Raw genomic sequence first — 24,529 nt, forward strand, 5'->3', positions numbered from 1 at the left:
TTTTTTCCCTTGGTTTAGATGTACCTAACTGAAAAAATGCTGTTCAGTCTGCTCTGCTTCATAGACTGAAAGTACAACAGTATTTTTTAGTAATGCCATGTGAAAACTACTCTTCTTCAAGGAGAGATGATCTTTTACTGTCACAGTCCTGAATGCTGACTACAAATGAAGCTCAAATAATTCAAGAAAACGTGGTGCTAATTACAGAAACTGAGCAGATACTGATATTTGAGTTGAAAGCAAATATTCATCTTAAATTAGGAAGAATAAAATACTTTAAGATTTACATTCTTCACTTTTCTTCTAAGTAAACGAGTAATTACACTTCTAGAGCATACAAATTATACTCTAATATGACAGAGTACAAGAACTTTCAGACATACTTTCTTTGTAACATAAGGACCTGCTCTTTGCAGACTAGGACATGTTATTTTTCTGCAGGTGGTTTTGGGGGCTGACTTTAAAACTCAAATTGTAAAGCATGACAAAATCCATAGAAATTTTGATCCTATTGGAAATCATAGGTTTTCAGTATTCCTGAACCTAACTACAACGTATTTGAAGCTGGCACTCCTCAGATGAACCTGAATAACAGAAGGGGGTTACACTGCTTAAAATATTATTAATTGTAAATCCCTTGTAGGTCTTGTGCTGCTGCTTGTTTACATCATTTATCTGCAAGTCAGAAATTCCTCCTCCCCGATACTAGAACAAAGAGCTTTGAGAAACCCGAAATAAGAAGAACTACATGAGAAGTAGAAAATACATTACTGTTAGCAATGTCACTGTTTTTTACATGTGGTATGCAGTATTTATAGTTAACTGATCAGAATGGTTTAAATCACATACTTGGCACCTATATATGAGAAATCAACACATGTAGAAATAAGCAAAATGTGTTCTTAAAATGTAGGGATAGCTATTAAATAAACTGCCCTGTAAAAGGTATGATCTACTGAAATCCAACCCGTGGTTTGCTTCATTATCTGTTTCTGACAAACTAGTGGCACAGCAGCATATGCTACTTAATGCTTTTTGAGGTTATTTTTGTGCCTTATGTTGACCACTAAAGGTTAAATAAACCTGTGTGAGATGGGATTTGAAGCGCCAAGTAGGGATAAATGTTTGTTCCTTTAAAACCAAACTAGGCTTAACTTTGGGGCTCATCAGGTGCAGATCTGTGAAACAAATATAATTAACAATTCCTGTGTTAGCCTGGACAACAAAGTGAGGCCCTTGGTCAAAGGGGAAGTGCCAGATGGCCGGAGCACCTACCAGGAGTGCAGGATCCATCCACAGATGTGACAAAACCCCGTGGGCAAATGCAGAAGTAACTTCCCACAGTGTTGGAGCAAACGCCACCCTCACAAATCCCTGGGATGATGCTACATTCATCAATATCTACCCAAAAAGGAAAGGACATGGAGTAATTAGCAGAGCACTTGTACATACTGCATTAAAAAGAGGAAAGAGAGCTTTTCTGAAATGAAGTTGTTATTCCACTCTGAATAAAATACTGCTGGTGCTTGCTTACTGAAAATAGTTTTGTTTGCCACCTGTTGGAGGTTTTCCTTGTACATCTACTGGGTGTTTAACAGTTCAAGTCACCGAGTACATGAGAGCAGGCTGAGATTTCCTCCTCCTGAACAACTTAGTGCCACCTCTGGGAAGCACAGAACAGCTGCAATAGAATGCCAAAATACACGTCCTGCTCTCAGGCTGAAAGAAGAAGGATGGCACAGCAGCCAGCCAGGACATCTCTGGGTTTCCTGTGACCACACAAATATTGTCCATAAGATCAAACTAGTTTCTGGCCCCCTAACATTCCAGCTGTAAGAAAAAATTCTGGCCAAGCCCTTCAAATGCAAATGAAACTTCTCATCCATTCAAATATTTCTGCTGACTAAAAGCAGTGGTCCCACTTGAACACCAATGCAATTTTGTGTGTTAATATGTATAAACAGTGAGATGTCACCATGCTGATAAATGAGCTGCTGTGCATAACAAGGGGCTGCCGAATTCCAAACCAGCGGTCCAACAGGGCAAAGCCCATCAGAGCAGTGAATTTGCAGCTGGCAAGTGACAGGTAGATGGAGTTTTTCACCACCTCTGCAAAGCTGCAGGGCACAGATCTTCCTTTCCAACTGGCTACAAGCACAGGAGCTTAACGTTGTCTAGGGCTCTTGTCCAAGAATGACAGGAAGCTGGGAAGGTAAAAAAGCACCTTCCTGAAATCCAGGCAGTAATCAGAGTTTTGAAAGGAAGACTCCACAGTATTCTGCATGTGGACAGAAAAACCAATTAACATGGAGAACCCTGGTGGAAGAATAGCTTATTTAACTTACTGGAGCAGTAACAAGTAATTGGATTTTTGTTTCACTGGTTTTTGAGCCAAATCTTCGTCTCTCCTTCCCCCTCCCTTGTTCTTGCATGTGCAATTATTTCAAAATATTGCTATTACCTCTGACTGGAAATTCTCAGACTTACCTCAGGAAGGGCTATTTTTAGTGAGGCTAATTGAAAAAGTTACTCATTTTCTTCCCTTCCGCCTCTCCAAAATACGTAAATTAATGGTCTCAGGGAAAATGCTCCAAAGATAAGTAAGAGGAGATGTTAAGAGTGAAGAAGACTGGTGGCATGAATGGCTCCAGGGCTGCACACAGGTTGGGACAGCCAGTCCCAACATAAGAAACAATTTAAATGTGTGACAAAAATTTTGCAAATTTATTACCCAGTGAGTCTCTGCCAAAGAGATCAAGCCTGGCTACCTGCAATTCAGAATTCATGGCTTTTACCTGGGAAAGCAGTGCTTTATAAGTAACTGAGTTACAAGTACCAGAAACTGGGCTTTCAACTGCCAAATTCTGGGAAAAGGTTCCTTGGAAATAGCTCTAGTCTAGAAAATAACATTAGAAAGTAGGAATAACTGGTAGGACCAAGTCTGAATAGCACACAGTCTAATGAAATTATACATTGAAGCAGAAAAATCTGAAATAGAACTATTTCTTTTAAGGGAGTCTTTCCATTTTGGTGCAAATTTTTTTTTTTTTTAAGGCGTTTATCTGTTTCATACAGTCTTAACCTTTTGTTATCAGCAGTACATAGTAAGATAACTTTCTGGAAAAGCAACAAAGGCATCCTACCTCTTAGAATAAATACCTTTAACTGTAAACGGTGTCATAACTAACTACATCTATTTAAGGAGTATGAAGTATCTGCTATTTGAGAAGAGTAAGTGAAACACATCCATTAGATCCCTGCAACACAATAAATAATACTCCACTCCGTTTGTAAAGCAGCAAGAATAACTGAAAATTTCTCTCTCTTCTCAATTTTTCTACATTTAATTCATCTCTGAATAACCCAAAGAGGCAAGTTCCATTAACTCTGGAAGATGATAACATCCTAAAAATGAACAGCATTTCATTCCTAAAGAGACAGTTCAGTATATTGTAGACCAAAACTTTTAGGCAAAAAAAAAAAAAAAAGTGAAGGGTTTGGGGTTTTCTTTTCTTTAGCTAAGATACCACATTGGTGCACAGGATAGCTGGAATTTAGTACAGTCCCTGTAATAGCCTTTCCCAATTTTTTTCAACTATTACAGTACAAAAAAGCACAACATGGACATGTCTACTTATTCTAACAAGTGCTGTTGTTTCCAGGAAGTACAACGGGAGAAAAAACCCAACCCACCAAATAAGTCTGGATGCTCAGGGGCAGAGGGTATACAGGGGATCTCAAATCTCTCCTTCTTAAGTAGGAGAATTGCTGTTAGGATAAAGAAAGTCTGAATAATTATAGGAAGATTCCAGCCTCTGAACACTGGAGCCTTGACTGTTACTGACTCCAACTTGGATTTTGTCCTCTGCAGCCAGTAACATTTGATCCGCTTTTCCATACCTAAAAGAGGGAAAGGAGTGAGCAGAATACTCCATACCACATCATTTCTACACCATGTTTGTAACAAAAGCAGTCATTAAAATACTGCAGTTTCTATTAAATAATTTCTCGGTACACAGGTTCTGTTAACTCACAGGACACCAGTTCCTTGCATCCTTCCCAATGGCCCAACCCACATCCACAAACGCAGATAAACATGCTGTCATGGGTTAGTACAGTTTAGTTTTTTAGTTACAGAAGAATGTAGAATAATTCTCCAGGTCAGGACCTGGGAATTGCTTTGGAAGAGACAGAGACCTATCAGAGAGTTAGTTAGAATACTGACATCTATTCTGACCATTGAAATTGTTAGCTGCAACTTTGGGAATTACTATATAAAACCCCTTGATTTCCTGTAGGTGGGTCCTTTTTCTTCTTCCTTTGGCCAGAGAGAGACAGGTAACATCGAGCTGGGCCTGCTGCTCCCCCCTTCTAGGGGATCTGGCCTGAGGCCTGGCCGGATTCCATCGGCTCCCGGGTGAAGGGGGGGAAGGAGAGATTGCTGCTTTACAACAACTGCTTTCTCCAAACTTCACTGGAGCAGGGAGTGATCTCTGCCGGGCCCTGAGAAGAGCTATGGGCACCACTTGGGCCGAAGCCACCCCAATTTATACCGAGGGGTGGGCTGAGAAGGCATTTATGATCCTGCCTGGGTTTTTTTTATGATTCCAGACTGCCCGGGTGCTCCGATCTCTGATGTTTCTGTGAGTGCTTCCTCCCTCACCAGCGCGGCCTTGAACATCGAACACCACCAGCTACAGAGGGAGAGACAAAGACTCTGAGCAGATTTAACCCTTTCTTAGCAACATGAAGCTTCCAGAGCTTGGCCCTTCTCTGAGAGAGTAAGAACGGACAAAGTGAACATAAAGAACAACAGCATGAAGTCAGTAGAGCAAGAGTGAAAAGACTATTGGGACAGAGGGTTGAAGAGTTGGTTGTTCTGTTCTTACTCGAGCCATGGAAATGAACTCTATATTTAGATCATTCCTTTAAATCATGAAAGATATGCATTTGGGGAGATGATTGTTTTAATTTGTGTGTAGATTTAAGCAAAGGTGTTTGTGATGAACTAAATAATATCCTATAAGATGCTTAAACAGAGATAGAGATGAGAAAGCCCCCTGTGCCAGTGAAGAAGTGAGAAGGTATCTCTGTACTTTGGGGTGAAGAATCCTTTGCTTTAGAGTTATTAATCTTTAAAAGGTGACACCCCAGTATGCAAAAGTCTAAGACCCATGACCCATAAGCAGCTTGGGAACCTGCTCCTGGGAGGGTCTCAAAGGCAGGTTTCTCCGAGCGGTTGTTTTTGTGACAGTTTAAAACCCACAAGAGAACTGTTCTAGGTTGTCAGTGGGATCCATGACTCGAAAGGATACTCTTCCCCTAATGAACTGATGAAAGACTATTATCAGATAGTGAAACTGACTGAAAATTACAAGTTTTGTCTCTTTATGTTGTTTTGTAAGAAAGTGAACAATTTCTAAGGGGAGGGGAGATTGTTTTTTGAAGTTTCATTCTGTTTTAAGTTTTTTTTTCAACTTTCTTCTTTTCTATTCATTTAGTGTATGTTAATAAACTATTTGTAAATTTTAAGATTAAGCCTGCTTTGTTTTTCTCTTAGTCTCTCTCCCACAGAAAGAGTAAGTACCAAGACCAAAATTTAGCGAACGTGAAACCACTACACATACACATGCATAACATAATGTCTGGCTATAGCTTTTTCCTATAAATTTTACTCTGAGAGATTATGAACACTTAATTAAGCATACCAGTAAAAAAGCCAGAATAGAACCATTGCTTTCATTCCCTGCTTGATTGTTAGAGTAATGTAAGCATCATCCTGGTATAATTTTGGCATTACCACCTTGGCTGTCAAGTTTCACAATGTCTTTCCTCCCCAGAAAAGCTGTGAGGAGACAGCTGTTACTTGCCTAATTCCCTATAGGGAATTATCTGACGAGGGAAGCTGTGACCAGGGACTAATTAGTTTTTAACTCTTGCCACAGACACAAGTGACAGGGGCTTAAGAGAAAAAGCCGGAACATATGACCTGTTCTGCAGCAGGCTGCCAGCAACAGGAAATGAAGACTTGTTGATTAGTGAACCATGAAATAACAGCAAAATCAGACAGCAGATGATGTTTCACTTTTATTATGCATGGTCCCATAAGCACTATAGTTTTTTAAGAAGATCTATGCTAAAAACCTTTTCCAGGGGATACTATCAAGGAGAACGGCAGAATAACGTTTTCAACAATTAAAGCTTTAGATAGTTAGAATGCAAAGAATGCTCTAAGTACTGTTTTCAGAAGAAAGGAAACACGCCTCTGAGTAAATTCTTCCATGGACAAGAGAATCAAGAAGATACAGTGCACTTCCAACAAAAAAGGGTAAGTAACTATGGACAGATTACGATTTGAATAGATTATAGGCACAAATAGACTGCCTCTGAGGTATAGCCACAAAGAGGTTAAGGCCCTGTGGGTAAAAATCAAGGACTAGGCCAATAAAGAATATCTTGTAGTTGGGATCTACTTGAGCCATCTCCAGGAAGGTCTAGAAGAACTAATTTGTGTAGAAAGCCAGGGCAAGGACTTTCTTTCCCTCTCTCTCTTTCCTTTTTCCTTCTTTTTCTCTCTTACTTTCCTCCCTCTCTCTTCTCTTTCACCCTATCCTTTATTTCAAATCCAACCCCCATGTGCTGATACCATGAGCTCAGGGACAAACATTTCCATTTCCACACCAAATGTGTGATTTCCTAAAATCACTTTTAAGTTTAAGTCAGTTTAACTGATTTTTGTTGCTCATTTTCAACCGTGAGCATCTACACACCTGCCTGCTCCCTCCCCTTTCAGGTATTGAGGAGAAATTAAAACTAGTGAACACAAAAAAAACCACCAAACCACAGACAAAAAAAGAATATGGAGGGCAGGACCAGAAAAAAATACCTTTGGAATTTTTAAAAGTATTTTACTTAGGTATTACTTGCAACAACATCAGAAGCAACATGTTCACTGTAAAGACATGATTTTTAAACTGATTCTATTACTTAATTTTTCTGTGAATGTTGCACTGTAGGCAAATCTTAGCAAAACTCTGAGGGGATGTCCAAAATTGCCTACAAACAATGTATTTGTCTGTAACTGAATATTGAGTGTAACGTAATTTGGTACCATAATTAAATTGGCAGCAAATAACAAGTCAAATCCTTTCACAACAAACTCCTCTTATCAACACAGCTTAAATGTAAAAGCACCCACTGGTTGAAGTGAAGTCTGAGAGTTCTGATTTCTTTCAAAGGCATGAAAAAGTCACTGAAACCAATGAAGTCCTCAGCAAACTCACAAAAACTCAGCAATTTTCTTTCACGTTATTTTAAATTATAAGGAATTGCTGCTCCTAATTGTATCAATATGTTTAATAAGTAAATATCATCTATGTTTATTAAACTACATTTATTAAAGACCTTACTAAAGATCAATGTAATTCTTCATCTAAAAGACAAAGGCATTTCCTTGGTATTTTTCACTTGCCCAGACTCATCAAAACTGCCACGTTTGCTTTCACTCTGTAGTCACTAGGCCAAAAATATCTACCTGAACTAGAATAAATCTTTTAGAAAACAAAGAAAATCCTAGTAACTCATCAGCAGCTATATGTTACTCACACACTGAGCTTTTATCAATAGCTCTGAATTTTCAAAGAGAATGAACACTTGTGTATTTTACCCGCAGGAGTCAGACAGAAAAAAACATCTAATGCAAAATAGGAACAGACAAGTAGAAAATATGGGACGCTGCAAAGTAGAAACAAAAAGCACAGTTCAGTGATGTTACGCCCATCAAGATCAGACACTACAACTATTCAACTATTTAATAATGTTCATTACCAAAATGCTCTAATGCTCTGCAAAACCCTCTTTTTTAGGTATGTTCTCCTACAGCATCACTTACCATCACATTTTTGAGTTGCCTCATTCTGTTTGTGGCCAACAGGACACTTGCATTTGTATGAACCTACTGAATTAATGCAGTTTCCTCCTTGGCAGACTCCAGGGATAGCCTGGCACTCATCAACATCTGCAACACAAAAAAAAGACCCAAATATGACTACTTAAAATAAAAAAGTAATTTTCAGTAACTTCCTGTTGCATTTGTTCAAATTGTGTTGGTTTGGTTTTTTTTAGGTTTGGCGGTTTTTTTCCATGTTTTCTTTTTGGGGGGGGGGCGGGGGCAGGGCAGGGTTGTTTTGTTTTGTTTTTTGTTCCCAGTTCTAATTTAGTTACACATAAACCATCCTGTGTTTCTGTACATTTTTTTACAAAACTATCCAACAGGACACTTCTCGTTATTGGCTCCCTTTGTACTGTACCATGAAGTTACCATCCAGGTGTTTCAGGAACCTTCTGGACCTGCTTGTTCCAGCTTTGTGGTGTCCCCAGGTAACATCTGGCAAGAATATGAAACTCTTTTTCAGGTGGATGATCCAAGCCCTCATAAGGCACTGAAATTCCACCCAAGTTAGTGGATTATAGGGCTTCTTCAGTTTTTACTCCTCCTGGAGCTTGTGCTATAGATAAACCTGTTGGGGGTTAGGTTTGGTTTTGTTGTTTTTTTCTTCCCCTATAGAATTCCCGCCCCGCCCCCTGCCCCGTAAGTTGCTAAGAGACTAAATACTGATGCTTAGAGGGTGCTCGACCCAGATAAAAGAAGTGGTGAGGGCAGTAGATCACTTAAGTTTGGGGGGGAGGGAAAGGCTCAGCGCTCCAGGAGCTAAGTGTGCTTTTCTCCTGCTCTCAGCAACGGAGAGGACGGTCCGGGCGACTGCTGGCTGTGTGAAGAGTCCACTGTTAATGGAGGATCTGGTCCTGGGTATTCTACCACCATCCATCATCTGCTGGAGCGCCCAGGAATTCGGAGCCCCTCGCCAGCCCTGCTGGAGCTGGCCCAGCCCCTGTTCAGCCGTCGTGGCTGCTTCAGCACCGCTCACTTTGCCGGGACAGTCCCCCCTTGCCTGCTGGGGCACCCCACCCTTTAGAGCCACCAGCCCCGGAGTTTCCACCGTCTCAGCTTGGTGCCCTTAAGGAAGGACCGAAGAGGTCAGACTGCCCTGGGCTTGTGAGACAAAGCCCCTCGGGGTTCTTGGTTCTGTTTATTATTATTATTATTATTATTATTATTATTGTGATATATGTCCTAAAGTTAATTCGTGTAAAAAGATATAAAATGTAATACCATCCCTATAAGTTTTGTTTTAATCCAATATGCTATGAGTTAATTCAGAAGAAAGTAGCTCAGTAAAGGTACAGGAATTTCTCTTGCCTGAAAAGACAGGGGAGGGACATGAGACAAAACATGATTAGAATTACCAGACAGGGAGACACAAACATGCCTCTGCTGGGAATCATTAAAAAGGAATGCAATATATGTCTCAAAGTTAATTCGTGTTAATAGAATACAAAATGTAATACAAACTATATAAGTTCTGTATAAACTAGCATGTTGGAAGTTAAGTTTTGTTTAAAATAGCATTTTGTGAGTTAACTCAGGGGAAGGTGGCTTAATAAAATAAAAGAATTTCTCTAGCCTGAAAAGGCATGGGAGGGACATGAGGAAAGCTTGATTGGAATTACCAGAAAGGAGGACAGAAAACTGTCACTGCTGGGAATCGTTGAAAAGAAACAAAAGGCAACTGGAAAACGGGGATGATAGCCCGGAGGACCCGATGATTGTATCAGATCCGTATCTAGATGGTCTCCGGCTGGAATTAACATCTCCACACCACACCTGGACCCAACCATTAACAGCATTGTTCTCCTCCGCTGATCCATTCAGACTCTTAGAACTGAAACCTGCATGTTTAATGAAGATGCCTCGGAGGGAGGACCGTCGACATCCCGAGCCTCTCTCCACGATCCAGTGTATAAAAAGAGACTGCTGCAAACCGAAAATGTGAACTTGGGGGGGTAACAAACTGACAGAGTGTGTTACCATTGTTCACCCAGCGGCGACCCCAGGCTCGACGCTGTCCTTTTAATTGTGGCTGTCCGAGACTGTTATTCTGTCTCACAATAAAAATTCCAAATTTTGATTTATCGAATTTGGTGGATTTCATTTATAACAATTCTGGTGACCCCGACGTGACTGGAGTGATGCCGGGACTCCCGCCGAACCCCTGTCTCTGACCAGGAGGCGCCCTGCTGAATTCAGCAGCCTGGTGGAGCTGGGAGAGCCAGGGGGAACCGATCAACCACACGACGGACTAAAACAGCTAAAAGCCACAATTAAAAGGGGAGATAGGCGAGGTCAGAGCTCTCGGGGAACTCGGGGAGGTTTTGGGGAGCAGAACCTCCAGAGCCGCAGCGAAGAAAATCTACTCGTAAAAGTCTATGTGCACAAAGAATCCACGCAGGAAAAGGATTGTAAGTATTGCGTGGTTGAGGGGGGGTGACCGAGCGTGTGAGTGAGACGTGATTTATCACGAAGCGAGTGGGACCCCAAAACCGCAGTTCCACTTCCCCGTGAGGGGTGTGGTCGGTTGCGGGGGAAGCGAAAGTTTCGGGGAGTAAAAACGCACCTCACACATCAAGCCTTGAAAACTCGGGGAGTTTTGGAAGGGGGGGATTGGTCACAGGAAGGCTGAAAGGGAAGGTTACGTCCCTAAAAGAGTTCTGGGGACTGGTAAACTTTTCAGCCTAGGACCGGGAAAGGTCCAAGGGAGAGAGTGAGGAGTAAAGAGAGCTCGCAATCACCAGAGAACACCCCGAGGGGGAGCGATCACCCTTAAAGGGCCAGTATCTAGTGGACCCACACCATGGGGCAAACGAAAAGTAAAAATAGTAAAAAGGCTTCAAGAAAAGCCAAACAGGGAACCGGTAAAGGGATCCCTGAAATCCCGATTGAGAGTCCGTTGGGATGGATGTTAGAACATTGGGACGAGTGCCCCATAAGGAAAAAGAAGTCCAAGAAACAGATGATACATTACTGTATGGAGATATGGGGAGGAGTGGAAGTACGGGACCATGTAACTAAGCCTATTTTTGGGACATTTGAAGAATGGATTTGCAAAGCACTAACACTTTATGTCAAGGAGAGGGGAAGTGAAGAAGAACAGGGATATGCAGGGATCTGGGGACAGATCGATGCTAGGCTTTTACCCGTGAAATTAAAGGGCCCTACCTCTGTCTCAGGGGATAAGTAGGAACCCTTAGATAACCTTCCCCCGCCTTACACAGTGCCCTCGCCCCCTCCCCTCCCAGATCAGGATGACCCCCAAAACCCCGGGAGATTGGGAAATCCCTTGGGGCAAGGCATCCCCGGACCCTCACCTCTTCCATCTGCCCCTCCGTTAGGACCACAATCAGGGGCTCCGTTCCCACCCGTTGGGCTCTCTGCCCCGCTAGAACCGGTGCCAGCTCCTCGGCCATCGGGGGGGTGACGCAGGTTCCTCACACCCCTGCCCCGCTCCTCGATAGCCAGACGCTTGAATTAGATCTTGCGGCGTTCCTCAGCCCCGCTCCCATAGCACCGCAGGTTCCGGCAGAAGCTAAGCATACCCCACCTGCTAGGACTAGAAGGCAGCTAAAGAGAATGAATGAGGCAGAGAGTGAAGGGGAAGGCGAGAAGACTGATCTTTTTCCCTTAAGAGAAGTGCCAACCGCCCCAGGAATTATCGGGTATGTAAACGTCCCGATTAACACCAGTGATGTGAGAGCTTTCAAAAAGGAGATGGGAAAGCTTATGGATGACCTCTTAGGACTATCTGAAAGGCTGGATGAGTTCTTGGGAACCAGTATATATTCATATGAGGATCTCACAGCCATTCTGAGGTCTTTATTCAACACGGAAGAGAGAGAAATGATACGTCAGGCAGGGATAAGGGAATGGGAGCGACAGAACCCTCAGAGTACCCCAGGAGATCAGAAATGGCCAAGCCAAGATCCCCGATGGAATGCCCAGACCGAGGAGGGTAGGAGAAATATGATCGATATGAGGAACATAATCATCCAGGGAATCAGAGAGGCCGTACCCCGGGGACAAAATCTAAGTAAGGTTTTTGGGGAGTGCCAAGGGAAAGAGGAAACCCCTACCGAATGGTTAGAAAGGTTGAGAAAAAGTCTCCAAATATATTCGGGGACAGACCCTGATTCTCCTGTGGGAGAAGTATTGCTAAAAACCCAGTTTGTAGCAAAATCATGGGAAGATATACGGAAAAAGTTGGAGAAAATCGAAGGGTGGCAGGAGAAAGGATTACAGGAACTACTGAGGGAAGCTCAGAAAATATATATGAGGAGAGATGAGGAAAAGCAGAAAATACAAGCTAGAGTGCTGGTAGCAGCTGTAAGGGAAGCCCAAAAACAGGAACGCCCTCAAGCTTCAGAAAAACCCCTAAGGAAAGGACCATCGAAGGGACCAGTGTGTCCACAGAAAGGGACCCCGGTGAATCGAACAGAGGGGCTGGAATGTTTTTACCGTAAGAAAAAGGGGCACATAAAAAGAGATTGCACGAAAAGGATGAGGGATGAAAAGATGTTTCAAGAAGATTAGGGATGTCAGGGGCTCTACATTTTGGGGTCCGTAAGATCAGAGGAGCCCTTGATAACATTAAAAACTGGACCCAAGGGAACGAAAATGGACTTTTTAGTAGACTCTGGGGCTGAGAAAAGTACATTTAAACAGCTACCCCCAGGATGCCAGGTCAGCAAGGAATTTATGGTGGTTATAGGAGCCAAGGGAGAACCTTTTAAGGTTCCCATAGTAAAGAATGTAGAGATTGAATCCGATAATAAAATTTGCTTAGGAGACATGTTACTAGTAGAGGAAGCTGATTATAACTTGTTAGGAAGAGATCTGATAGTAGCACTGGGTATTAATTTAATCGTAAGGGATTCACGGATAGTGGTTAGCATATATAAACTAACCTGTGAAGATGAAGACAAAATTAACCCTAAAGTGTGGCACACAGGGAGGGAGGTCGGGAGTCTAGACATGACCCCCATTTCAGTTGAAATAGAAAGGCCCGAGGACCCCATAAGAATCAAACAATACCCCATCCCCTTAGAAGGGAGACGAGGACTGAAACCTATAATAGAAGATCTAATAAATAAAGGCATTTTGGAACCTTGTATGTCAAGGCACAACACCCCATCTTAGCCATGAAAAAGACAGATGGGAGCTATAGGTTGGTGCAAGATTTGAGAGCAATAAACGAAAGGACAAAGACACGGTTTCCTGTAGTTGCTAATCCATATACTCTTCTAAATAGAGTTTCCCCAGAGGACACATGGTATAGTGTCATAGATCTAAAAGATGCGTTCTGGACCTGCCCTTTAGCCGAGGGCAGTCGGGACTTCTTTGCATTCCAATGGGAAGACCCTGACACCAATCGTAAACAACAGCTGAGATGGGCCTCCCTTCCTCAAGGATTTGTGGACTTGCCCAATCTATCTGGACAAGCCCTAGAGCAATTGCTAAGCCAGTTTTCTCCCAGGAAAGGGACAAAGATCTTGCAGTACGTAGATGACTTATTAGTGGCTGGTGAAACAGAAGAGGATGTAAGAGAGTGAACAATTGAATTATTAAACTTTTCGGGAGAGAAAGGTTTAAAGGTGTCTAAACAAAAATTACAATTCACCGAACCAGGAGTGAAATATCTAGGGCACTGGCTCATAAGAGGAAAGAAAAAGTTGGATCCGGAAAGGATAGCCGGGATTTTAGAATTGCCTTCCCCCAAGAATAAAAGGCAGGTACACCAATTGTTAGGGCTGTTGGGCTATTGTAGGCAATGGATAGAAGCGTACAGTGAAAAGGCAAAATTCCTATATGAGAAATTAACAAAGAACAAGATAAAATGGACTGAATAGGATGACAAGGAATTGCAAAGACTGAAGGAAGCCTTGGTAACTGCCCCTGTTTTAAGCCACCCCGACATAAACAAGAAGTTCCAGTTATTTGTGGATGTAAGTAATCACACAGCCTATGGGGTTTTAACGCAGGAATGGGCTGGAGATAGAAAGCCTGTAAGTTACCTCTCAAAATTATTGGAGCCTGTAAGCAGGGGATGGCCCACATGTTTGCAGGCCATAGTGGCTGTGGCCCTATTAGTAGAGGAAGCCAAAAAGACCACATTTGGGGCTCCTATTATAGTTTATACCCCACACAATGTGAGGACTATCTTACAACAAAAAGCTGAAAAATGGCTCACGGATGCGAGGCTTTTAAAGTATGAGGCCATTCTCATCCATGCCCCAGAATTGGAACTAAAAACAACACAAGCGAGCAATCTAGCAGGATTTCTGTATGGGGAAGCACTGGGTAAGCCTATGCATAATTGTTCAGACTTGATAGAATTGCAGCCAAAAGTAAGGGAGGACTTGGAAGATGAAGAACTAGAGGAGGGGGAGAAATGGTTTGTAGATGGGTCAGCCAGAGTCATAGAAGGGAAAAGAAAATCAGGTTATGCCATCATAAATGGGAAAACCGGGGAAGTAGTCAAATCAGGCCCCCTAACCACTTCTTATTCAGCCCAGGCATGTGAATTGTTTGCAGTACTACAAGCCCTGAGAGAGCTGAAAGGGAAAACAGGGACCATCTTTACTGACTCTAAGTATGCTTTTGGGGTAGTACATACTTTTGGAAAAATTTGGGAGGAAAGGGGACTAATAAACACTCGAGGAAAAAAATTAGTGCATGAAGACTTAATAAGACAAATCCTCGAAGCAGTAAGAGAACCAAAGGCTATTGCCGTAGTATACGTAAAGGGTCATCAAGCAGGATTACAATTCAGAATAAGGGGAAATAATCTAACTGACCAGGAAGCCAGGAAGGCAGCTCTTCTCACCCCTGACATCCCTGAAAACATAACAAATGGTCCCCAGGAATTTCCCCCACATCCCACAGAAAAAGAAACTGAGGAGTTCAAAAAGATAGGAGGTACATTAGAGAAAGGGAAATGGAAACTCACTGACGGTCGAGAATTGATTCCAAAAGCATATGCCTGAACGATACTAAAGAGATTGCATTCTCAAACACACTGGGGAATTCAGGCATTAGCAGAACAGTTCCTGAAGTTTTTTGGACGCAAAGGTATCTTCAAATCAGCAAAGCAAAAAGTTCAGAATTGCCTAGTCAGAAAATTACTAAGTCCAGAATCAGACAAAATATATCGGGGGGACGCCCCTTAGCATACCGCCCCTTTGGGAGGATTCAAGTAGATTTCACTGAACTACCTAAAATAGGAAGGTATAAATATTTACTGGTAATAGTGGATCAATTAACACACTGGGTGGAGGCATTCCCTAGCCCCAGGGCAACAGCACAAACAGTAGCACAGAGGTTACTGGAGGAAATAGTACCTAGATATGGGATCCCTGACTCTATAGATTCAGATCAAGGAACCCACTTCACATCAAAAATCACAAAACACTTGGCAGAGGCCCTGGGGATCAGATGGGAATATCACACACCTTGGCACCCTCAGAGTTCAGGCCAGGTGGAAAGAATGAATCAGACTCTAAAAGCTCAATTATCAAAACTTATGCTAGAAACTAAAATGTCATGGGTAAGGTGCCTTCCTTTAGCTCTCCTAAATATTAGGACCCAACCCCATTCAGGTTCTGGTTTATCCCCCTTTGAAATGCTATATGGAATGCCATATGAGCATGGAATGCCGGTTAGACACCCCCGAATGGAAGATTGCCAGATCCAGTCTTATCTTGTCTTAATTAATAAAAATTTACAGGAGCTCTGAAAACGCGGACTAATAGCACAAGGCACACCTCTGGGATTTGCTATTCACAAAGTCCAGCCAGGGGGACCAGGTGCTGATCAAAACGTGGAAAGAAGCCCCACTGTCACCACACTGGGAGGGACCTTTCCTCGTCCTCCTCACCACTGACATGGCAGTGAGAACAGCAGAAAAAGGCTGGACCCACTCATCTCGGGTGAAAAGAGTTGAACGGCAAAGCAGCTCTCCGCAGTGGAAAGTCACCTCAGCTCCGGGAGACTTAAAGCTGAAGATCTATCGGGAAACCTAATGACCAGCGCTTATCGGATAAGTTGTAACCAAGCAGGATGTCCCTGCTATCCCTTTGCTCATTTTAAGTGCAGGTATTGTAAACAGATTTGGGTGACTTGTTACAGAGGGGCCAGGCCGTGGAGTTTATGTGAACATTGCTTTGAGGAGGAGAGCAGGCTTACGAATCTCCTTCTATACACTGCCACAGAATCGGGTCTTTTTGAATTGGATCCTCCTGAGAGGTTCCATTATTTCACGAACGGGATAAGGGGAGGACTAAATAAAAGGGCGGAGCCACTCGTGATTGAGTGTAGGAGAACAGTGAAAGTACCCTGTTTAGCTGACCAAGGGAAAATAGCCAGGTGAGAACAATACAAAAGGCGATACGCTCAAAGGAGCACCTGTAGGGGCCCTGAAGAATATCCCTGCTGCCAGGAAGATGGTTTACCCCGCCGCTGATGGCACCCCAACAGGCGAAGGGTTGAGCAGAGGGATACGCCTATGGGTAACCCTGATGATCCTGATCCTAGCCGTGTACCCCACGAATGGCCTCCCCAACCCCAAGGAGAAAACGGGGAAGGGAACTGACCCCCCAGAGGTTCACTCAGAACCTACCTGGGACCAGGTCTCAAAATCCAGGGTAGGAGTAGACTGGTCTACATTGCGAAGGGGAGGGGACTACAAATTGAATAACGGGTTCCAAATGAACAAAACCAATAACCCGATGGCAATATCTAGGAAAAGAAGAGAGTTAAATAGCTTACCTTTAATTCCCACTTGTAAGGAATGTAATAAAACTGTATGGATTGGGGGAAAAAGAGAAAGTACTTTTGTGGGATACTTACAAGTGAACCAATTGTGTTACGATAAGAAAAAATTGGAAATGTGTACCCTTAACGGGAAAACATATTGGGTGGGAAAGAATAAGAAACTGCAAACAACTTCCTTAAGCGGAGGACCCATATTACTGGATTTGTTGAGTGAAAATGATGAAAGGGTATGTTTGAAACTGGAAAAAGTGTTCTGTTTTTCTGAAGATGAAGAATGGTTGGATCCAGAGAACAAGATACAAAAGGTAGCCTTGGAGCTCAAAAGGCAGGAATTAGAAGCAAAAAGAAAAAGAATGGAGCAAGAAAGGATGAGGACACTTAGCGAGCAATATGAGCAATTAGAAAGACAATCTAGTGATTAGAGCTTATCTGCCTCCAGCAAAAACCTCTTTCTGGATCTAGTGCAAGAAATTGCTACAGAATTAGGGCTAACTAACTGCTGGATCTGTGGAGGATTGAGATCAGCAGAAAGGTGGCCCTGGAAAGGTGAAAGTCTGGCCCCTGAACAACTACTAAGGTGGGATAACAAAATCTTAAAAACAATGACTCGGCCAGAGGGATGGACACTGGATGAACGAGTAATAGGGACAATTTGTATTAGCAGAGAAGGAAATGCATACAGTGAGACAGTCAGTTACACCCCATGCCTATCCACCCTAACTGTAAACTCAAACAACAAGTCCAAAATGTGGCAACCCGAACCCCCCAATGGGTATTGGGGAAAGAAAAGGGAGGAAGGATGTAATTGGATAGAAGAAATTGGACTCTGCTGGCACAAATTAACAAATGCTAACCCCTACTACTCCCTAACTGACTTGGTAGAATTTTGGGAAAAAACAGAAAACATAAACATCAAATGGAAAGCCCCAAGTGGAATTTACTGGATTTGTGGGAAGAAAGCTTATAGTGAGTTACCCCGAAAGTGGAAAGGATCCTGTACCCTAGGGATGATTAGACCCTCCTTCTTTACACTTCCCAGAACTGGCAGTAATTCACTAGGGGCTCTTTTGTATGAGACTCTCAGCCAGAGAAGACGGGAGATAAAGAGGGAACTTCCCCAAGTAGGAGGAAATCAGAAATGGGGGGAGGAAGAATGGCCTGCAGAGCGCATTATAGAATATTATGGCCCCGCTATGTGGGCACAAGATGGAAGCTGGGGCTACCGAACCCCAGTATACTTATTGAACCAACTGATTAGGTTACAAGCTGTAGTGGAGATAGTTTCAAATCACACTTCGGACGCTCTGGAGCTGTTAGCCCGACAGCACTCACAGATGAGAGCGTTTGTATACCAAAATAGAATTGCCTTAGACTATTTGTTAGCAGAAGAAGGGGGTGTGTGTGGGAAATTTAATGACTCAGAGTGTTGCATAGAAATCAATGACTATGGAGAGACAATTAGAGATTTAGCAGCAGAAATCAAAAAGGTAGCACATGTCCCAGTGCAGAAATGGAATTCTATACTCCAAGCTTCCTGGTGGGATCAAATATTTGGGGCAGGAGATTGGTGGAAAAAGGTGGGATTCTTTATCTTGTGCTCTGTAGCTGGATTAGTCTTCTTGCCTTGTCTGATACCCTGTCTAATTAGACTAATTCATACAGTAATCCAGGGAATGCAAGTGGCAGCGCTTCCTATGGACCCTGAATTGGCCTCAGGGGGGTTAAATAAAAACAATGCTGTCTCAAAAATCATGAAATTGAATGAGAAAAAGAGTAAAGCTGCTCAGGTGTTAGAAAAATTTGAAGCTCAGCTACAGGAAGAGAGCATAGAAAAAAACCTATTGGAATGAAGCAGCTGGAGAAATACTACCAGAATAGTCAAATGGTTAAGAGGCTTTTTTATCTTGATAGAGAAAAAAGACTATAACCACAACACGAATTAAATTAGTGAATTTAGAAGAGGGGGGATTGTGATATATGTCCTAAAGTTAATTTGTGTAAAAAGATATAAAATGTAATACCATCCCTATAAGTATAAGTTTTGTTTTAATCCAATATGCTATGAGTTAACTCAGAAGAAAGTAGCTCAGTAAAGGTACAGGAATTTCTCTTGCCTGAAAAGACAGGGGAGGGACACGAGACAAAACATGATTAGAATTACCAGAAAGGGAGACACAAACATGCCTCTGCTGGGAATCATTAAAAAGGAATGCAATATATGTCTCAAAGTTAATTCGTGTTAATAGAATATAATATGTAATACAAACTATATAAGTTCTGTATAAACTAGCATGTTGGAAGTTAAGTTTTGTTTAAAATAGCATTTTGTGAGTTAACTCAGGGGAAGGTGGCTTAATAAAATAAAAGAATTTCTCTAGCCTGAAAAGGCATGGGAGGGACATGAGGAAAGCTTGATTGGAATTACCAGAAAGGAGGACAGAAAACTGTCACTGCTGGGAACCGTTGAAAAGAAACAAAAGGCAACGGAAAACGGGGATGATAGCCCGGAGGACCCGATGATTGTATCAGATCCGTATCTAGATGATCTCCGGCTGGAATTAACATCTCCACACCACACCTGGACCCAACCATTAACAGCATTGTTCTCCTCCGCTGATCCATTCAGACTCTTAGAACTGAAACCTGCATGTTTAATGAAGATGCCTCAGAGGGAGGACCGTCGACATCCCGAGCCTCTCTCCACGATCCAGTGTATAAAAAGAGACTGCTGCAAACCAAAAATGTGAACTTGGGGGGGTAACAAACTGACAGAGTGTGTTACCATTGTTCACCCAGCGGCGACCCCAGGCTCGACGCTGTCCTTTTAATTGTGGCTGTCCGAGACTGTTATTCTGTCTCACAATAAAAATTCCAAATTTTGATTTATCGAATTTGGTCGATTTCATTTATAACATTATCATTATTGCTCTAGTTGTTGTTGTTTGTTTGTCCTGTTATATTTGCTAGTAGAGAACTGTTACTCCTTTCCCCATAGCTCTGACTGAAAAGCCTCTTTAATCTTTGAAATTATAATAACTTGGAGGGAAGGGATTGGAATTCCCCATTCCTAGAGAAGCCCCACCTCTCCCTAGCAGATACCTGTCCTTCAAACCAAGACAAAACCTATGGCATTCACCTTGTCCAGTCACCTGCTTTTCCATTTAACCAATTTGATATATGTCCTAAAGCTAATTCGTGTTAAAAGATGTAATAAGATGTAATTCACCCCCTGTAAATGTAAGTTTTACTTCTAATCAGATACACTACGGGTTAACTGAGACGAAAGCTGCACGGAGAGGGGTACAAAGAATTTCTTTTGCCAGAGATTACACAGGAGGGACACGAGAAACTATGCTAAGAATTACACGAAAAGGGACACGAGGATACCTCTGCCGGGAATCGTTAAAAGGAGAACAAAGACAACGGAAAAGGGAGATGGAGAACCCGGAGAACCAAATGATTACATCAGATCGATATCTCATCCGTCTCCTCCCGACATTAACATCTCTACACAGCACCTGGACACAACCATCAAAGACACTGTCTTCCCAGGCGAATCCATTCAAAACATCAGAACCCGAATATGAATGTCTAATGAGGCTGCCTCAGAAGAGGGAACCTCGGAGTCCCGATTTTCTCTCAGCGATCCAGTGTATAAAAAGAGACAGCTCCAAACCAGAAATGTGAACTTGGGGGGTGACATACTGACTGAGCGTGTTACCACGTTCACCCAGCGCCGATCCTGGGTTCCTTTTAATTGTGGCTATCAGAGACTGTTATTTTGTCTCTCAATAAAATTCTAAAATTTTGATTTATAGAATTTGGTCTATCGTATTTATTACAAGCAAGTATAATTTCTCATAGTCCAGAAAGAAGGTAAGCAATTTTTGCAGGTCTGGGGTGGTTTTTTTTTGGTTATCATTGGACTTGGGTTTAAGTATATTTGCTGAGTTTTTATTTAGCACCTGAGTCCATGCTGATTCAGCCATTATACTTCCATGTCCAAAATGCAACAGTTAGACTGCAAATGGATTAAGGCCTTCATCAAAGGCATAGATTTTCTATCCTTTTTTTTTTTCCCCCACTTATTTTTTTTCCCCTAAATAACCAGTGCTTGCTGCTTGTTTACTTGGAAATCAAACATTTCATGTCTGAAGTATTTTAAGGAGTGGGGGACTAGACTGGGTGCTCTCCAGAGATTCCTTCCAATCCTAATTATTCTGTGATTCTGTGAACCTTGACATGACTTAGCAACATTTTGAGAGATGATGGTTCTGGCATTTATTGATATACAGCATACAGCCCACCCAGTAGCTCCCTACCGAGTAAAACATGTGGTGTTTGTCTTCTGACCCTACAGCCTCAAAATGCATCTATGACACAGTGTGCCTGTGCCTTATGTCACCTATTAGCACTTAATTTAAGTTTCCTGTGTCAGCAGATCAGTTGTTAAAAATCCACTATGTGTCTTACACAGTTTTAGAAGTCAAAGATGTCACAGAAGAGTGAGTTAACGGCAGCAGCAGCAGGCAATGAACCCCTCCCAGAAACAGAAAAAGTATCACTGGAAGCCTGAGGTGAACTAAATTTTAAGCTCTATTAATTTCTAAGTTCCATTAATTTCTTTCAGTTCTTTTAAGAAGGCAAATAGATGTTGAGCTTTACTGAAGTCTGAAGAGCCAATCCCAATGATGCAAAGCATAATTTTTACAACAGATTTAAGTGTACTTACATCATATCTACATGTAAAGAAAGCAAGCATATTCAACTTTAATCCTAGCTTAAAAATACACACATTTTAGAAGACTGATGCACTTTTTTTTTTTTTGGTCAGTGTCACCTTTTGCAGAAAACCCAAGTTTGTTTTAATATACTATTGGTGTTTTGGGACTGAGAAAAGTCAAGAACAACAAAAGTATTTTATTAAAGGGCATATTTTATCAATTGCTTCCTAGATACTGTTTTAGTAATTTTTTTTTCCCCAGTATCTTTGACAATAAGGCTTAACCACACAGGAGTTTCAGCATTATTAATTATCCACTTACTCATACTTTTAAACCTCAACCACATTAACACAAGAAACTCTTTACCATAAATGCAAATTTTGATTAGTAACTCTGTAGATAAGTTCTATATACATAAGTTCAGTATGTTACAGATTAAGTAGAATGTTTCCATGTGTTCACAGTCTAATATTTAGTAAGAGAAAAAAAAAAGATTCATGCTTTTGCAGAGTTTTCTCTGTAAAATGCCTGTGGGATTCGCACAGCTAACTTTAAACATTCACTTTCCCTTTCTGATCTCTGGGCTGTTTCCCAAACAAAATCTGAAAAACAAAAAAGCTCAGGAAAAATAAATCCACTCAGATGTTAGATACAGATTTCAACGGGTTTTTTATTTACTACAATTATCCAAATCAAAAAAATCTCTCTTTAATTCTACCTGGAATATGTATGGGGATTTTCTTTGTAATTGATCTGTCATGTGGGAACTAAAAGGTGAATTGGTCATGAATTGGTTCTTCCTCTGCATCCTAGAAAGCAGAAATACTGCACACAATAGAAACAGTACTACACTATTTTCCCCCTTGTTTTAATGATTATTTTCACAACAGCAGGATTTGATCCTAGACAACACTGTCAATATTTTCAGTAACTCAGACACATTAAAAGATTACAAAGCTATTAGAAGCACTAGATTACAAAAATAAATCATCACTCTTCATTGAGAAGTTGAACGTTCATCTGTCTTTTCTCTCTTGTCCAGCTCACATCAGTGCCTTTAGACAGTGTATTCCTACTACAAACCAGATTTTTTTAGACATAACCATGTCAGCAATGGAGGCAGGAAGCAAGTTCCTATTTTCAAAATCTACTCAGCCATGATCACTCTCCTCTCCTTAGAGCAAAAAATTAATTGTCTGCAGGGAAAGGGTGTAGGTGGGAAATGGGACTCCTGAGGAATGCAGGGAGGAACTCAGAAAACATCCAATACAGGGTTTCTGCCATTATGCTGCTCCTAAGGCCATGTAGCAGTGGCAGTAAAGTTCATTGAAGCAGAACACTGAAGTTCCTCCTGCCTGAATTCCTGGAATAAGGGATGTCTGAACAGCTGCAATTCCTGTTTAAGATATGGCTGAATAGAAACTTCTGGGGGAAAAAAACCCCAAAACCAACAAACAAACAAACACCACAAACACCACCACCCCCCCACCCCCAAACAATTTGAATTTTGATTGGTTTTGGTTCTCTTAGATTTTTTTTAAACCTTTTTACGGTAATAATTAAGTTAACAGTACTACTACAATGTTCTGTACAAGAACATCACCCAGGAAACATACTTAACCCTCAAAAGGTGCTAAAGACCTATTTAAGATTGAATCATGCAAATCCTTTGCAGAGTAGGAGGAACTTCCTACTTAGGAGTTCTATCTTGTCAAATTCAGATATCTAATACATACTAAAATTATGACTCATTTTCCAACAGCAAGGCTTCCAAGTTCCACTGATTTTGAGTTGTTCATACCAACTCCCAAACCTGGCTATCTACTGATGCAAGCAGTCCCTTCAAAAATGCCAAACGCCTGAAGTATGGACTGTGTGAGCCTGGTCTAACTGATAATGTGACAAAGGTAGTTTTACTGAATACCAAATGGGTTAGTGTTCTTTCATTAAAGTCTCTGTAAATCTGATGTCCTCAACAGAAAGAAAAGCACTGAAAAGCAGGACAGGTCCCCCTGTTTGCTTCTAAAACCCTCAGAGAAAACATTTGGTTTCTTATGACCTTTCTATTGAGGACAGCAGAGCACCAGAACAACGTGCCCAGGGAGGTCTGGAGGCATTTCAACCCCACATTGCCATATTCCTGCGTCACCTGCTCAGGGTGACTCGGTCCTGGCAGGGGGTTGGACTGGATGATGTCCAGAGCCCCCTTCCAGCCCCAACCATTCTGAGATTCTGTGATCTCATTTCAACAGATTCTGCATCGTAATGTGGAGTTTGAAAAGGCACAAAATGCCACATCCAGCCCCTTCCTGCATCAAAGCAGGCTGGTAATTCGTAACAGAGCAGACATGGTGCTACCAATCTGCTCACACCACAGAGCTCAGGTCAGGAGGAGCTACCAGTACTCAGAGCTTAAAAGGAAGTGTCTTGACTGCTGGAAAGCAAAGATTCTCTGAAATAAAGAAATTCTGTCTCTCCCTTTGCCCTGAAGAAAGGCCAAGCATTTTTCATCTACGCCTTGCCATCACCTCGTAACATTGCATGCTAAGCCCAATGGATATAAACACAATCTGAACTTCCTATTTAACAATTATATGTCAAAAATGTAGCAAAAAATATGGCTGTTCAAACTTCCTTTGTTTATCCATCACACAAAGTAGCCTACCACATTGTTTCTATTCCCCAGCGGAATTTAGCAACACGGTTAAATGGGTAATTTAAAATTATGTGCCACAGGGAATATACTGCCAGAAAAAGAAAACAAAATTATTGTGGGCATGGGTGCTAAAGAGCACTACTGATCTCTCACATAATTCAAATGAAGCCCCAGAAGCTATGTCAGGGTCAGCGTGGCAGAGCAGTTTCAAGGACCCATTCTATGTGGCCAGGTCATACAATGGAGCTTGACCTGGAGATTGCAACATGCACCCCTTCTGTAGAGCACTGTTTCTGTTCCTGACATTGTTATGAAAAGTGTGTCTAAAACATATTAATCACTTCAAGATGAATGGCAAAACATAAACTGCTGCATGCAGGCAGAGGCCTGCCTCTGGCACATAAGGAAAAACAACATCAAATATTT

At 41.9% G+C, this 24,529-nt stretch overlaps 1 protein-coding gene across 3 annotated transcripts in view; it reads right to left on the reverse strand.

Annotated features, from left to right (window-relative positions):
* FBN2 (fibrillin 2) overlaps positions 1-24,529 on the reverse strand; it is a 144,848-nt gene that overhangs the window by 92,157 nt on the left and 28,162 nt on the right. For 2 of the 3 annotated variants that reach the window (XM_040090588.2, XM_040090586.2), the window contains exons 7-8: positions 7,892-8,017; positions 1,264-1,401 (exon numbers count right to left, since the gene is read on the reverse strand). In XM_040090588.2, the coding sequence (XP_039946522.1) occupies positions 1,264-1,401; positions 7,892-8,017 (264 nt within the window). The remainder of the gene's footprint in view (positions 1-1,263; positions 1,402-7,891; positions 8,018-24,529) is intronic. The other variant, XM_040090587.2, reaches the window with a different exon arrangement.

The sequence above is a fragment of the Hirundo rustica genome, chromosome Z (genome assembly GCF_015227805.2).
Source record: "Hirundo rustica isolate bHirRus1 chromosome Z, bHirRus1.pri.v3, whole genome shotgun sequence".
Taxonomy (NCBI): Eukaryota; Metazoa; Chordata; class Aves; order Passeriformes; family Hirundinidae; genus Hirundo; species Hirundo rustica.